Source organism: Dromiciops gliroides, chromosome 4 (assembly GCF_019393635.1).
Source record: "Dromiciops gliroides isolate mDroGli1 chromosome 4, mDroGli1.pri, whole genome shotgun sequence".
NCBI classification, from domain to species: Eukaryota; Metazoa; Chordata; class Mammalia; order Microbiotheria; family Microbiotheriidae; genus Dromiciops; species Dromiciops gliroides.
Window position 1 is genome coordinate 373,742,792 of NC_057864.1, and position 15,255 is coordinate 373,758,046.

At 39.6% G+C, this 15,255-nt stretch overlaps 2 protein-coding genes across 3 annotated transcripts in view; both read right to left on the minus strand.

Moving 5' to 3' along the window:
• MAP7 (microtubule associated protein 7) overlaps positions 1 to 2,267 on the minus strand; it is a 248,084-nt gene extending 245,817 nt beyond the window's left edge. Inside the window, exon 1 of one of the 2 annotated variants that reach the window (XM_044001885.1) lies at positions 2,132 to 2,267. In XM_044001885.1, the coding sequence (XP_043857820.1) occupies positions 2,132 to 2,204 (73 nt within the window). In that variant the 5' untranslated portion in view covers positions 2,205 to 2,267. Of the gene's footprint in view, positions 1 to 2,122 lie in introns of both variants that reach the window. The other variant, XM_044001884.1, reaches the window with a different exon arrangement.
• A 5,772-nt stretch (positions 2,268 to 8,039) lies between these two features.
• Positions 8,040 to 15,255, minus strand: part of MAP3K5 (mitogen-activated protein kinase kinase kinase 5) — a 316,674-nt gene continuing 309,458 nt past the window's right edge. Inside the window, exons 27-30 of the mRNA XM_043962348.1 lie at positions 14,156 to 14,268; positions 12,317 to 12,429; positions 10,896 to 10,972; positions 8,040 to 9,565 (exon numbers count right to left, since the gene is read on the minus strand). Coding sequence (XP_043818283.1) covers positions 9,505 to 9,565; positions 10,896 to 10,972; positions 12,317 to 12,429; positions 14,156 to 14,268 — 364 coding nt within the window. The 3' untranslated portion in view covers positions 8,040 to 9,504. The remainder of the gene's footprint in view (positions 9,566 to 10,895; positions 10,973 to 12,316; positions 12,430 to 14,155; positions 14,269 to 15,255) is intronic.

A 15,255-nucleotide genomic window follows, 5' to 3' on the forward strand; every position in this document is an offset into this window, starting at 1 on the left:
CCAAACTTAAGTTAAAAGATCAAACTCTTTGAGCTGCTATAAATTCAATGAATTTTTATATGCATTAAGACAGCTCTGTCATGTAAAAAAAATACCTTATTTCTTTCAAAATACTAGTCCTTAGAGACATTTATAGTGCCAATAATTATGCGTAGAGAGGCAGTCTGACATAGTAGACACAGTGCTATCCCTGGAGTCAGATAGACTGTGGTTCAAATCTTATTTGACACACACTGATTTTGAGATCATGGAAAAATAGATTCTCAGTGTGCAAGGCAATTTTTTTAAGACTTGGTTACCTAAGAATTGGGATCTGTATGAAGGGAGCTGTGAAAGGAATTGTACATATCAACACAACCACAGGTCTAGACCAAAAAAAATCCAAATTATATTTAATCTGGAAATTTCTCTAATATACTCATAAAAGGTACTCAGAGCTAAAAAGAAAATAAATACAGCAATTAGAAAAATTTAGGGAAATATTTTACTGTTTTCAATTTGCTTTAGAAAACAAAGTACACTGGGGAGACATATATACACATGTCTATGTATGATATAATCTTTATTAGACAGAAACAGGAAATTGTTTCCATTGAAGAAGATTGAAAACAACAGCATTTCACCCTTTATAAAGCAAAATATTTCAGTGGCATCCCTCTGTGCTGGCCCAAATATTTATTACTCATCGCTAGTATCACTAATTATCTGAAAGTTTCTGACAGTGAAATACTTGCCACAGTTTATTCTTCTGCATGTATTTCTGAACAAAATGGTCTCATGGAGATGGTAAAAGGTGCTCAACATTTCCTGCCATAAATAAATATGTATAAGTCTAATGAAATAGGATTTCCTCCCTCCCTTGAAAAATTATGTTCTCAAAGGTAAAAATAACACTCTATTTACCTTAAATAAGTGAGTAGGATGTTCCTAGCCTGCCCTAAGGGTGGGAACTTAGGTGCTGCACCCAGCTCATCTGGATCCCTACAGCAATGTTAACCATTCCTTTTCCCCACCCCAAAACAAAATAATGTTTTACCATCTGGGTTTACACATTAAATACAAGCCAAACCACATTTCAAGAGACAATCCAGCTTCACCCAGGGCAAGTTGAAGGCAGCAAGTAAGTTTCAACCTCGATTATTTTTGGCTGATTTGGAAGTCAGTTCCCTATGGCATTATCCAAAGTGGATCAATAAACAATAAATATAAATTTCCATGCTGTGGACACTATACCGCGCAGGACAACCAATTCCTAAATTTCTGTACACACGTTTGGAAACCAGGGGTTTCACTCAAACCCAAGATCAATTTCAACCAGCTACACCATCATTCTATAAATCCCTGTTCCCCTTCACTCTCGAGTTCATTCGCCAGAAAGTGTCCAGTTGTAACCTCGAAACGAAAAGAGAAAGTCTGAGCTAAGTAAGCCTAAACCGTCTGCTCGGACAACATAGGGGTGAGATACTGTGATCCAGGGTGTTTCTGGGTAAAAAAATACCCAAGAAACAAAACTCGACTGTACCTTAACCTGCTTCTGGGGACTCACCGCGGTCCCAGAAGCAGTTTAATCCTTCAATTCATAAGAGATTCCTATTCACACCTGCACGGGGTTTCTTTTAGGGATACGGTTTCCTGCATTAATTGAATTAAACCCAACACCCTAGGGTGGGAGGAGAGCATTCATCCCTTCTCCATTTCCTTCGCTAGCTCTCCGTGACTTCCACCTGTTAGCAGGAAAAGAGAAGGCTACTAGGCAAGGATCGATTGGCGGCGGACAGGATGACCTCAACCGAGGCAAGGCATGACGGCGGCATCTAGGAGTCAGTGACGGCGGCATCTAGGAGTCAGCTGCGGCGACCACCCCACCCTCCCTTCGTGGCCTCCCCCCGCTCTCCCCCTCCCCCCCTCAGCTAAGGGGAGAGGGAAGCCAAGTCGAGCTCCCCGAGCCCCGAAGCCCATAGCCCCGAACATTCCAAGGAAGGGGGAGGGGAAGAACGTTGGCACTTGCAACGTTCTAAATAGAACTCCCCGCGCCGGTCACCCGGCCTCCCTGCAGACCCCGACCCCGCCCCAACCTCCTCCCCCCTCTCGGCAGGGGCTAGGGGCGCTCCCGGGACGTTACCTTTCTCACCTGTTTCGCTCCAGGAAGCGCCCTCGCTGCCCCGGTGGATGTTATTCCCTCCGCCAGCTCCCAGCTCCGCCATGGTGCTCCAGTGACGCGTCCAGGGAGAGCCGCTCCGCCCTCTTCCCCTGTTTCCCTCTAGCCAGTCCCCCGCCTCCAGGGCTCAGACAGGTGAGCGCCTAGAAAGAAGGAGGAGTGTGGGGAAGCGTAGGCTAAAGGCCAGCCGACTAGCGCAAGGGGCGAGCGGCGCCGCCCCCTCGTGGACAGGTGAGAGATTGCAGGCGCTCAGAGCGAGCAAGGTCGGTTGGAAGGTTGCACCTTTAGACCAAAGGGTTTGGTTGGATATGGCTCCCCTGTTTTCCGAGTCAGGAAACAAGCAGTGCAGTTGGCTGCGTTACGTCCCCGGGCCACGGAAAGTCCAGTACAGGTTAGGAGAGACCTCCGGAAGGCCTCCGACTTTATCTACCGTCCTACCGGCTAGTCCAGGAAAGGTAGTGTCAGTGTTCGCCCGGGCTCCGGAGGGGCTGGAGTTCACCGCACCAGTTTCTACGTGGAGAGCCTTGGCGAAATGCCACACCACGCTGTGATCTGATGTCACTCAGCCTTCTCTGGGGCAACTTCTGAAGGCTCGATCTCCACGCTGAGTCTTGGGACTTAATGATCCCATGGCTTGGCACTAGCATTTGTTGCAACTAGATGAATGAAGTTTATGTTTCCGTCCCCTCCCCCACCCAACCCCCGCCCCCATACACCTTGTTTGCTCAAGTTATTTTTAATTTTGTGCCTCCGACCTTGTCCAAGAAAATAAGGATGAAAAGCAACACCACACAACTGGCTAAAAGAAAAGCTGGAAACCAAGTTGTGCCTTAGCATGCAAGCAGCACACAACAAAATGGTGTTAGGTTAAAAAAAAAAAAGCAAATCCCTTGAAACCCCATGATGTAGCCTACATAATAAATGGAAACAACACCGAGAAACAAAAGGGGAGGGATTCGTTTCTGCTTGTTACACAGAAATACACACCCACACCTTCAGCTTGGCTGAGCATAATCCAGAAAAATCAGAAAAACAACTGCCAATCCTTTGAAAGTTCTGGTCTGACTGAAAAAAAGTGTTAGATTTCTCGTTGTCTCTCTCTGTCTCTGTCTCTTGTCTTTCTCTGTCTCTCTCTTTCTTGCAACACCTGGAACTTCTAGATCGAGTTCTTATCCTTTTCTGGGATCTTGAGCCTTTGGGAACTGTGGTGAAGTCTATGGACCTCTCCTCAGAATAATGCTTTTAAATGAATAAAATGCAATAAATAAGATTACAAAGAAAACCAATTACATGGAAAGTTATCAAATAATTTAAAAATAGATTTGAGATATAATTCACAAACCTCCTAAAATCCAGGATCCTAGGTTAAGAATACCTTTTCTAGAAGCTTCTAGAGCTCATAGAATAAATCTTATTTTTTAATTTCTGAGGTGGGGTAGCTAGGGGGCGCTGTGGATAGAGTGCTGAGTCTGGAGTCGAGAAAACTCATCTCTCTGAGCTCAAATCTGGCCTCAGACACTTATTAGCTGGGTTACCCTGGACAAGTCACTTCATCCTCTTTGCCTCAGTTTCCTCATCTGTAAAATGGGCTGGAGAAGGAAATGGCAAACTACTCCAGTATCTTTGCCAAGAAAACCCTAAATGGGGTCAAGAAGAGTTTGACAAGACTGAACTGAATTTGTTGAGGTGGCAGTCTGGTGCAGTGAATAAAGCTGGACCCTGAACCAGGAATATGTGGTTTCAATTCCTGAATCTGTTGGCTGTGTGATCCTGGGCAAGCTGCTTGTCCTCCTGTGCTCTGAACTGCTAAGATGATTAGTTGCAGAGAAGATACCAACCTACACTGATGGAAGGAATTTCCTTAGTTCTTCAAACCAATGAAATCACAATTCTAATTCCTATTCTTGTCAGAGGCATAAAAGATTTTGGAGGCCAACCAAACTCTTACCTAAGCAGTAATCCCCTCCTTTACAACATTCCTTTTGCTCGAAGACCTCTAGTCAAATGGAACTTTTACTACCTTCCAAGGAAATTCATTGAATTGCTGAAAGACTTGCAGTGAGGGGGGAATTCCCCTTCCTTCCAAAGGCAACTCATTCTACTTTTCAATAGTTCTAGTTGTTAGGAAATGTTTCCTTGAAACAAACTTAAATTTGAGTCTTTGAAATTTCCATTACTCTTTTTTGTGTTTTTGGGGGTTTTGCAGGGCAATGAGGGTTAAGTGACTTGCCCAGGGTCACACAGCTAGTAAGTGTCAAGTGTCTGAGGCCGGATTTGAACTCAGGTCCTCCTGAATCCAGGGCCAGTGCTTTATCCATTGCTCCATCTAGCTGCCCCTCCATTGCTCTTAATTCTGTCTTTTGGATCCAAGCAGAAAAGTGTAAGCCCTCTTCTATGTAATAAATAGCCCATCAAATACTTAAAAAAAAAAAAGCTATTGAGCCCACCCTACACTTGATAATTTCCTCCAAATTCCCCACAACCTTCTCTTCTTCAAGCTCCTCTGTGGCTGTGGTGGTTGTTGCTGTTGTTCATTAAAGTCTGCAGTCATCTGCCTCACTCCCTCCTCTAGAATCAACAAAGTCCGGTGGCAAGACAATGGTCAAGACCATGGCAATGACCCAGGATGCAAGGGATAGTAATGAATATCCAGCACTCAGCACAGTTCCTGGCACATCTTAGGAACTTAAGGTTTACTGATAGATATGAAATCAGTGAGGTATAAGTAGAAAGACCTTGGAATCAGATCTGCGTTTGAGCTACAGCTCTGCCACTTACTAGCTATGACCTTGGCCACTAGGCCTCAGTTTCCTCAACTGGTAAATGGGGAAATTACTTGTATCTCACAGGGTTGAAACATAATGAATGTGAAGTACTTTGTAAACAAACCACACACATACACATATCCCACATAACATGTAGGCTACAATTCACTTTTTTGTGTGTGTGTGCAGGGCAATGAGGGTTGTGACTTGCCCAGGGTCACACAGCGATTACATGTCAAGTGTCTGAGGCCGGATTTGAACTCAGGACCTCCTGAATCCAGGACCGGTGCTTTATCCACTACACCACCGAGCTGCCCCCTACAATTCACTTTTTATATACAGGTGTCATGGTATAGCAGAGTGGTGGACCTGGGAGTGAGAAGACCTGGTTTCTGACCCTCACGGCAACACTTATCAGAGATATGACCACAGGCAAACTACTTAACTACCCTAAGGCTCACTCTTATCTCTAAATTGGGGATAATGCTACTTTCCTGAAAGGGTTGTTGTAGAGAAAATGTTATGTAAACCTTAAAAAGTTTTATGTATATACATGCATATGCACACAAGTATTGTATAATGGTTTAAAAAAAAGTTTTGCAATTGTTTTGTGTGTCCGAAGCTGTCGCATAAATGGACATTATTGTGGAACTTTTTTATAATCTATAGTGACAGAAGGCCTGGGTATATATACCAGGTGAAAAACTTTTCAAAGTATTGTCATAAAGGAGATTTCCTTCAGGGTTTGTCCTCAGTAAGTTCTGTAGATCTCCAGAAGTTTTATAGGAGAACTAACCTCTTTTAGCAGGCTTCCAAAATCCAAGTGATTCTTCTTACTACGTTTTCTAATAAAAAGTCATTTGGATGTGAGCTAAGATCTCAAAGGTTCTGTGCTTCAACTGAACCAAATAAATTTGGTTTGGTGGACATTGAAAAAAGATTGCATTATCTGAAAAGAAATAATTAGCATTTCTATTAGAGCAGATCTACTTCTGCTATACTCTATCAGAATTTCCTAAAAAGCTCACTTTTTGTCAGAAAGGAATATAGTCTTATTGCAATCTTTTTACATACTGTTTTCCTTTGGTGGATGTGCTGGTGGATACGGTTGGTTTGCCCTATCCTTTTGCATTTCTGTGCAACTGCTAGATTATCCTAGGTAATGAAGGTAGCATAGTAGGGTCCAGATTCCTTAGTGTGATAGTCAAAGCTTTCTTTAATCTGGCAACTACCTACCTCCTCCCACTCCAACCTTATCTCTACTGCTCCTGCTCCAGCCAAACCAGTCCAGTCCTGCTTTCCTGAATGGTATGCAGTCATCTCCACCTTTTCAATTGCCAAGTCCAGCCCTTCCACCCTGATTTAGCTCATGTTCCCATCTTCTCCTTTTGTTTGCAAAAGAAGCACCACTAAGCCTACAATGTGACCAAATCACCACTGATGCTCTTAGGAATTTTTTGTTTGCTTGGTATGCTAAGAATTTAGCATTGCCACAACCCCTTAAAAATTCTTTTGGGTTCTTGTGGTTATTATGACTTTTTGCAATCAAGTGTATGTTTCTATCCTGTACCACAGTGATAATAATAGCAAGCATCTCCCTTCCAGTGTTGTTGTAAGAATCAATTGAGATAATAATTGTAAAGAGCTTAGCACAGGGCCAGGCATAAATGGTAGCTGTTATTATTACTATTTCAAGGCAGCTACACGGTACAGTGAATAGTTAAGAATTGTAGTGCACCTCAGGTCAGGAAGACCTGAGTTCAAATAAAACCTTATTGCTTCTGTGACCCAAAGTAATTTAATGTGTTGGGCTCAGCTTCCTTATTTGCAGTAATGGGCATAATAAGAGGACTTACCTTCCAGGGTTTTTGTGAGGATGAAGTGACATGGTATTTATGAAGCAATTTGTAAACTTTCAAGTGCTAGCTGTTATTACGAGAAAGAAATTATATTGGAGATTACTGAGGCAGTATAGTATATAGTATTTGTTGTTGTTGTTCAGTCGTGTCTGAATCTCTGTCTCCATTTGGGGTTCTCCTGGTAGAGATACTGAGGTAGTTTGCCATTTCCTTCTCCAGCCCATTTTACAGATGAGGAAACTGAGGCAAGCAGGGTTAAGTGACTTGCCCAGGGTCACATAGCTAGGAAGTGTCTGAGGACAGATATGAACTCAGGAAGATGAGTTTTTCTGACTCCAGGCCCAGTACTCTATTCACAATGCCTCCTGGATGCCCTAGTATGTAAGTATATATGCCAGACATAGTATATAATGTAGATATAAATATATATCATACATTCTACACATGGCATACTACAGGTCTGCAGAGTACATATACACAAAGTATGTATAAAGATTATACATGAGGCTAATATATACCCCATAGTATGGGAAGATATTTAGCCATTTTGATGTCATTTTGACCCTCTTTGAGAACAAAGGACAACCACCAACCAACCAATATATATAGTGCTATTCAACAAATATAATACAATGAATATATACAATAAATACATAGATACAAAATATAATAGTATAAGTACATTGAATGGTATAAATATACCATATACATGTAATATATATTTAGAATATATGTGCTAAATATACTCATGTGCATATATGTTCCATACATGTATATAGCTACACATATTTTCTGCACATATACATTTTATATAAGGTTTGTATAATACTCATAATTTATATGCTACACATAATATGTTACTGAAGTGCTACTTATAAGATATATACATCTAAAATTTTTTAAATATTGTGATAAGCTAGTGATATCTCACATATCTAAATTTATTAAAGGTTATCTTTATACTATACTTTATACATGTGTAGAATATGCTACAGGTAGTATTTATCGCAAGTATGCTAAATATGATATATACTACATATAGCACATTCTACACATATACCTAACATATCCATTATCCTTCTATAAGGATCCTTAAAGATATACACAGCAGGGGTAGCTAGGTGGTGCAGTGGACAAAACACTGGCTCTAGATTCAGGAGGACCTGAGTTCAAATCCGGCCTCAGACACTTGACACTTACTAGCTGTGTGACCCTGGGCAAGGGTTTGCTTCAGTTTCCCCAGGGATAATAACAGCACTTACCTCGAATGGTTTTTGTGAAGATCAAACGAGATAATAAAGTGCTTGGCATAGTGTTTGGGACACTGTAGGTACTTAATAAATGCTTCCATTCTCCCTCCCATCTCTCCCACAGCATCTCATAGGAAGATAGTTGGTTGCACAGTGACCACTAGATAAAGACTTGTTGACTTGTTTAGTAGGTTGTCCCTGTAATATTTCGTTCCCTCCCCTGCCTCTGTGACTTTGCCCAAGTAGCTAGACTTTGACTCCCTTGGCATTTAATGCTTCTGGTTTTATTTTTATATGCCCAGGGCTTAGCATAGTGCATGGCCCAAAGTAAGCCCTACGTAAGTCCTTCCACTTTCCACCTGCACCTCAGCTTGGCTGCCAGTTAGATTCTAAGCTCCTTGAGACCAGGGACTGCTTTCTTTTTCTCATTTATATCCATGGCACCTAGCACAGAGTCTGCCACATAGTAGGCCCCAGATAAATGTTTACTGACTTCAAGTGAATATAAATGTCAGCCACTGTTGCTATTGACTTCTGACTCCTTATCCAGGGATCTTTCCGCTGAACCACAAGTTGCCTTCATTTTTTCCTGAGAGGAATGCTGGATACTCAGCCATTCTGTGATCTCTTGCACAGAACCTAAATTCTATTAAACGTCATAGGTGAGCACATTGGCTAAGAATTTTACCCAGTAGTTAGCTTGATTTCACAAAATAAAAACTCAAGTCAGAATTTATCAAAAACTATGTTTAGATTTTTTTTTTTACTTTTAAGAATGTGTGTGTCACAATAGATAGCTTTAGAACAAGCTAACATTACTATGATTCAGGCATATACAACTGGTACAGTTCAGTAGTACATAAACAACTCTAAAACAAATGTACCATAGACAAGAAACTTAAGTTACAAAAAACTATACAATATTATAATTAACATAAACTAGTAAGTAAAAACAACTGCTCACAGATTCTGCACACTTAAAAAAAGAAGCTTTACACAATAATTGAAATTATGAATTACTACTACAAGTTATTAGGATATGTTACAAACATAAATCTAAAAAAAAAATTAGGGTCACATTTTGCTTTTGTTCCAGTGATGCACAATTATATGAAATGTTACATCTCTTTTGTGTGAAATTAACATTTGCTTCTTTAAAGGATCATAGCTGCTAGGATAAAAATACGTCCCTGTGTAAAAAATGTTTAGGCTAAACATTCTTTAAAGAGAGTCCATGTGAATTGTAGAAATCTAAGCAGTTAGGAAGCTGCAGTGTTGTTTTTAGCATTGGTAAACAAATACTGTATTAAAGTGCAGGGTCCTTCTTCTCCTTCACCTCTTCAAGTTCTCCCTCCCCACCTGGAACTTTCTCGGCCTGTCCATCACCCACCCTTCCTCAAAACATCAGTCCCGTGCTGGGTGAATTTTCAGAACATCCACTGAAGAGCAGAGAATCGTTGAGCCACACACAGTCAAGGTTGTTTTTCTCGAAAGTCAGTGATAGCTTTCCACAGCGTACACAGCATCCCTCCCCTGGGTAAAAAAAGATGCGACAAACATGGTGTGTATAATATTTCATTTCCACAGTGCCCTCCATTCTGTATATAACATGGTTTCTCAACACTGAGTTACTAGGATCAGAAAAGGCCTGAGGGGCAGCTAGGTGGCGCAGTGGATAGAGCACTGGCCCTGGAGTCAGGAGTACCTGAGTTCAAATCCAGCCTCAGACACTTAACACTTAACTAGCTGTGTGACCCTGGGCAAGTCACTTAACCCTAATTGCCTCAGTAAAAAAAAAAAAAAAGAAAGAAAAGAAAAGGCCTGAATTTACCTAATATGACCCTGTGTATCTTTTTTTTGGCTCCTTGTAACCCCTATCCTCACCCCACTCCTGACCTCCTTTTCCCCCTCTAATCCACATAGTCTCAAGAACCAAAGCAATTGAAAATTTGAAATAAGACATATTTTGAATCAGCCACTCTTGGGAAGTGGCTTTTTACATGCTCAATCTAATATAAAGAACTATTTATTATCAACTAAATCGGATATGAACTTTAAAAATTATTAAGCAGCATCCTCTCCATATAGGCAGCTAGGTGACACAGTGGATGGAGTCAGGAAGACTCTTCTTTCCGAGTTCAAATCTGGCCTCAGTTTCCTCATTTGTCAAATAAGCTGGAGAAGGAAATGGCAAACCACTCCAGTATCTTTGCCAAGAAAACTCCAAATGGGGCCGTAAAGAGTCAGACGCAACAACAACAAAATCCTCTCCATGGGACCCCCATTCTCATTATGGTACATCAGACTCTTAGAATTTTTAGACTGTTAAATAAACATCAAAAAGTCTTAAAAAAATTGTCTGTCTACTATGTTTCAAGAAATTCTGCCAGTTAATCTCTATGTATCTCTGTAAAAATTTTAGGATTTTAGAACTAGATTTTAGAACTATAAAGTTCAACCCTTTTCTTGTACAGGTGAAGAAACTGAAGCCAAGTTCACAGGGCTTTTGAATAGCAGAACCAACAGTACACTAGTATGTACACTTTGTGACTCATACCACATTGTTTTTCCCACCACACTATATACCTTGTTGTTCAGTCATTTTTTCAGTTGTGTCTGACTCTTGTAACCCCATTTGGGTTTTGTTTTGGTTTTTTTTGGCAAAGATACTGTAATGATTTGTCATTTCCTTCTCTAGCTCATTTGACAGATGAGGAAATCAAGGCAAAGAGGGTTAAGTGACTTGCCCAGAGTCACACAGCTAGTAAGTGTCTGAGGCCAGATTTGAAGCACTCTATCCACTGTGCCATCTAACTTGTCCCCCACCTATATGCATTAAACAACAATAAAAACAGTACATTACCTTAGTCGCAGGCATTTTAAATCATCCCGAGTAACATAGTAGAGAACATCAACTAGAGTATAGTCTTCAGCTAAAAACTATGGGGAAAATAAAGACACAAAAATAAGGACTTTTAAGGCCCTTTAACAAGAAGCAAGCTGTTTATAATTTTATACTATGGTAAAAAATTTTTGAAGAAATCAAAGAAAATTTAGTATAAACCTTCATTATTATAGAATTATTGGGGGGGAGTCTATTCTAAATTTATTAAAGGGCTGAATTATAGAGTATCTTTAATGAACTATACAGTCATCTATTCTATACATATTCAGTATAACAGGAAGTAAAGGCTAGCAAGGTGTGGCCATCCAGGAGTCCCATGGGAATTGTCAGCATGCACCCATGTGTTCTTCAAGTAGTTTTAAAGTGTTCACTCTATTTTCTTTGTCAAGTTGGCTAAACATAATCACCACTCCAATTCAGTCAATATTGTTTGATTAACAGACATCTCTCACTTAAAGGAATATTTCATCCTTAGCTGTATCCAAATGATTACAAATTTCACAGAAATGTCAGAATTAAAGACGCGTTTAGTTTCAAATATAGTTTTTGATTAACATGGATTTGTTGTAGGTAGTCAGAGATCACTGATGCTTCAGTGTGAAGAACAGTGTTAATTTGGGTCTTGATCAGAGGAGGCATGAAATTTTTTTTGTTTTTTATAGCACAGAATGAAGGGCTATATATCCTTTAGTATGATGTATTTTTTTCTTAGTCATTTATCAATAACTTGAGAAATTGCAGTCCTCTAGAGCTGATCTAAGTTTTGTCTGGTCACTTAGTAGTTTTCCTTTTGGCGGGATGTGGTGGGGAAGGTGGAACAATTGATCTCTGATAATTTTATTTTAAATGAAAAACTGGGATCTTGACAATATCATTTTTGTAAGAATGCTGAGTTAGCACAAAAGAGTAATATAACTCATGTATCCTATAACAAACATGTACATAAACATTTAAGCAACTATCATTTATGTTGGTTATTTCTAACTCAGGAAAATGTACAGTGAGAATCCTACAACTAGATATACTATATCTTTTTTACCATAAGGAATTGCTTGTGCCTGTAATGAGGTCACCAATTCCAGCACTGCATTAAATATCAACAAATTTTCATTGCTTAAAAAGGTCTCAAGTTGCAAAGAACTGACACAATAACCTCTAAAATTTCTAGTGTCTATCAAAATATTTTTTTAAGTTGTAGGAATGAATTAGATACAAAAATAAATAAATACTTCTTGTTCTTCTTGAATATATTTACTCCTTATGAGTTTTTAACCTTTTTCTAATCTGGTATTAGAAACATGATTGGAAATTTTCTCCCCCTCAGCCCTTTGACTCCCAGAAGATTAAGTCATTTTACAGATTCCTAACATTTTTTTTACCCTGCTTATAGTGTCCTCATCAGCTCCATTCTCTCTCAGCCAGTCGATAAGTGCAGAGTCTTCAGCTCCTATGCCAGGAGAATTTAGGTGACAAACATACAGTCCAGGAATATCTAGGGAAGATGCAGTTTGTAAATGCTTGGTTTCTACACCATGCACACTTCATATACTTGGATATCTGAGAACCCTGACCTTCCAGTTATAAGAGTTTGAATGAACATTTTCATAGGTTTCTATTCTGTCACTGAAAAATATAATTGGTGGGGGAAAAAATCCTAATTGGATGTATGTACATATACACATAGACACACACTATATAATAGATACACAAGCATACATGTATGTATATATAAATGTATATATGAAATGTACATGTAAACATACTATATATGCATATATAGGTACATATTTATATACATACACATGTATATTTTGATATACATTATACATATGAAAATCTTATGGATTAATAATTGATCACAGTTTTGTAATTGACTTTTGGAAATGATAGAATGATCCTCACATTTTGCTTTTTTATCAATTTAATTAGGTTGGTGAGCTTTCAGAATTTATGCCATTTGTGTGGTGTTTGTTTTTTCACTTGACATAGCCTAGGCATAATTTCGAGATATTCTCACATATTTAATAATCTTTAGTCTGAAGTAGCCTCATAGTTGAATATGCTAACAGCAACCTCCACTGAAGCTCTACTGTGATGCCCCACACAAGGATGTTAAAGGCGAGGGCAGTAGGGTAAGTTCCAGCCAGACTTAGGGCAAGCTGGGAAGACTTTTCCTACAGGTGGTAATGAACCATGTCCCTTGTCACTTTGTATGTCTTGTCCACAAACCAGCCTGGCTAAGTTTGGAGAGATTTATCACCCCAAGTTTGCTTATCAGGTGATACCTTTTTGAGGCCATCGTAAGTCATGAAAACCATCTACTCAAACACAGAGGGACTGTGGTTTGTGTGGATGGAGGGAACATCCACACTGGGAGAATCAATGGACCTTCTGAAGTATGACCACTGACATCTTTTTCCCCCTCTAAGCCAGGTAGATAATGATTTCTCTTTTCTATCCCACAAGGCACAAGGCACAAGGCACAAGTAGGTCTACCCAGTTAGTGGAGATATCTCTAAAGTGTTGCTCTTTGAACCTTTAATATAAGTATGCCTTTAAGAGTCTTTGGACTTCATCTGTTTTCAGATACTATCAGTTCTTTCTCAAATTCCAAACACAGTAGAGAATACACAATGATATCATAGCAGTGTAGTAAAATACAGGCTTAAGGAGAAATGGAGAAAAAGAAAGTAGAGCAGCAACCTATTTCTTTCTTTTTTTTTTTGGTGAGGCAATTGGGGTTAAGTGACTTGCCCAGGGTCACACAGCTAGTAAGTGTCAAGCATCTGAGGCTGAATTTGAACTCAGGTGCTCCTGATTCCATGGCTGGTGTTCTATCCATGGCGCCACCTAGCTGCCCCAGCAACCTATTTCAATAACATTATCCTAGAGTGTGTGTGTGTGTGTGTGTGTGTGTGTGTGTGTGTGTGTGTTTAAAACCCTACATTTACTTGTTTGCTTCTTTCTGTATCTCTAACACTTAGCACAGTGCCTGGCACATAGTAGGTGCTTAATAAATAAATATTTACTGATTGATTGCTAACATTAGTGATACTTCCCCCCCTCCCCAAAGCAATGGCTATAACAGGTATGATTCAAGTGACATGCTGACTTTGTGTGCAGGAAACAATAATATCTGTCTTTTTTTCAATTTTTTTTTGGTTGTTGTTGCTGCAGCCCCTTTAAAAGACATTACTTTAAGACTTTCCACCATTTACCTATTGGTTGTGATTTAAGCTTCAGGTGTTTAATTTCTTGATCTTTTTCTTCAATTGCTTGATGAAGGAGTGCTTGAAATTCTCTCTCCTTCCGAACTAATTCCTCTAGCAGTCTACAGGGAGAAAAATTCAAATAGAATAATATGACTAAATTTTGTTAGAATTAAAAACATCATTAGGAAATCTTGCAGTCTACCCTTTGCCTGCAGGAAGGACTTGAAATGACTTATCATAGATATGTAATTTCCAACCAAAATCACTTGAATATACACATTATCCTATTTTATTTTGTAATTACCAAGTGGCAAATTAAAACTTGGGGCTTTAACAAACTTATCATACAAAGTATTGCTCTCTATCAAAAACCCCAGAGTAATGTTTATTTTATTTTATTTTATTTTATTTTTTGCGGGGCAATGGGGGTTAAGTGACTTGCCCAGGGTCACACAGCTAGCAAGTGTCAAGTGTCTGAGGCTGGATTTGAACTTAGGTACTCCTGAATCCAGGGCCAGTGCTTTACCACTGTGCCAACCTAGCCGCCCCCTTGTAATGTTTATTTAAAGAAGAAAAAAAAACTCCCTTTTCTCTTTTCAAACTAGTAAAATTTGAGGAATGGTATTCTATGGTTATGAGTGATTATGGGGCACAAATGATATATTTATGAACATCCCTTACATGTTAACTGCAATAGGTGTCTGTTCCTATAGTGGTCACAGAGAGACTCTTCTCTTGCAGACACAATTACAGTGGGAGAAAAAGATGCTCTCAGTGATGAGGAGGTACATACATGAGAGAAAAGAGGAATCCAGGCTTAGAGGGACTATGAGGAAGCAGCAAAGACACCCTTCTCAATTATGAGGGGGGGGATCCTTTGGGGATCTGATGTTCTAGCTCCTCTTCTAGAGGAGAGGACTGGATTTTAAGACAGAAGGCCTGGGTTCAAATACTGCTTTCACCACTTGTTACTTCTGTGATGCCCTAGTAAGGTTCCATCAAGCTTTAAATCTATGTTCAGATATGATTTTTTCCTGGGGACATACTTTTCCATGGAAGGACGGGAAAATATCATAATATTTGAACTATAATCCTTATGCCAGAAG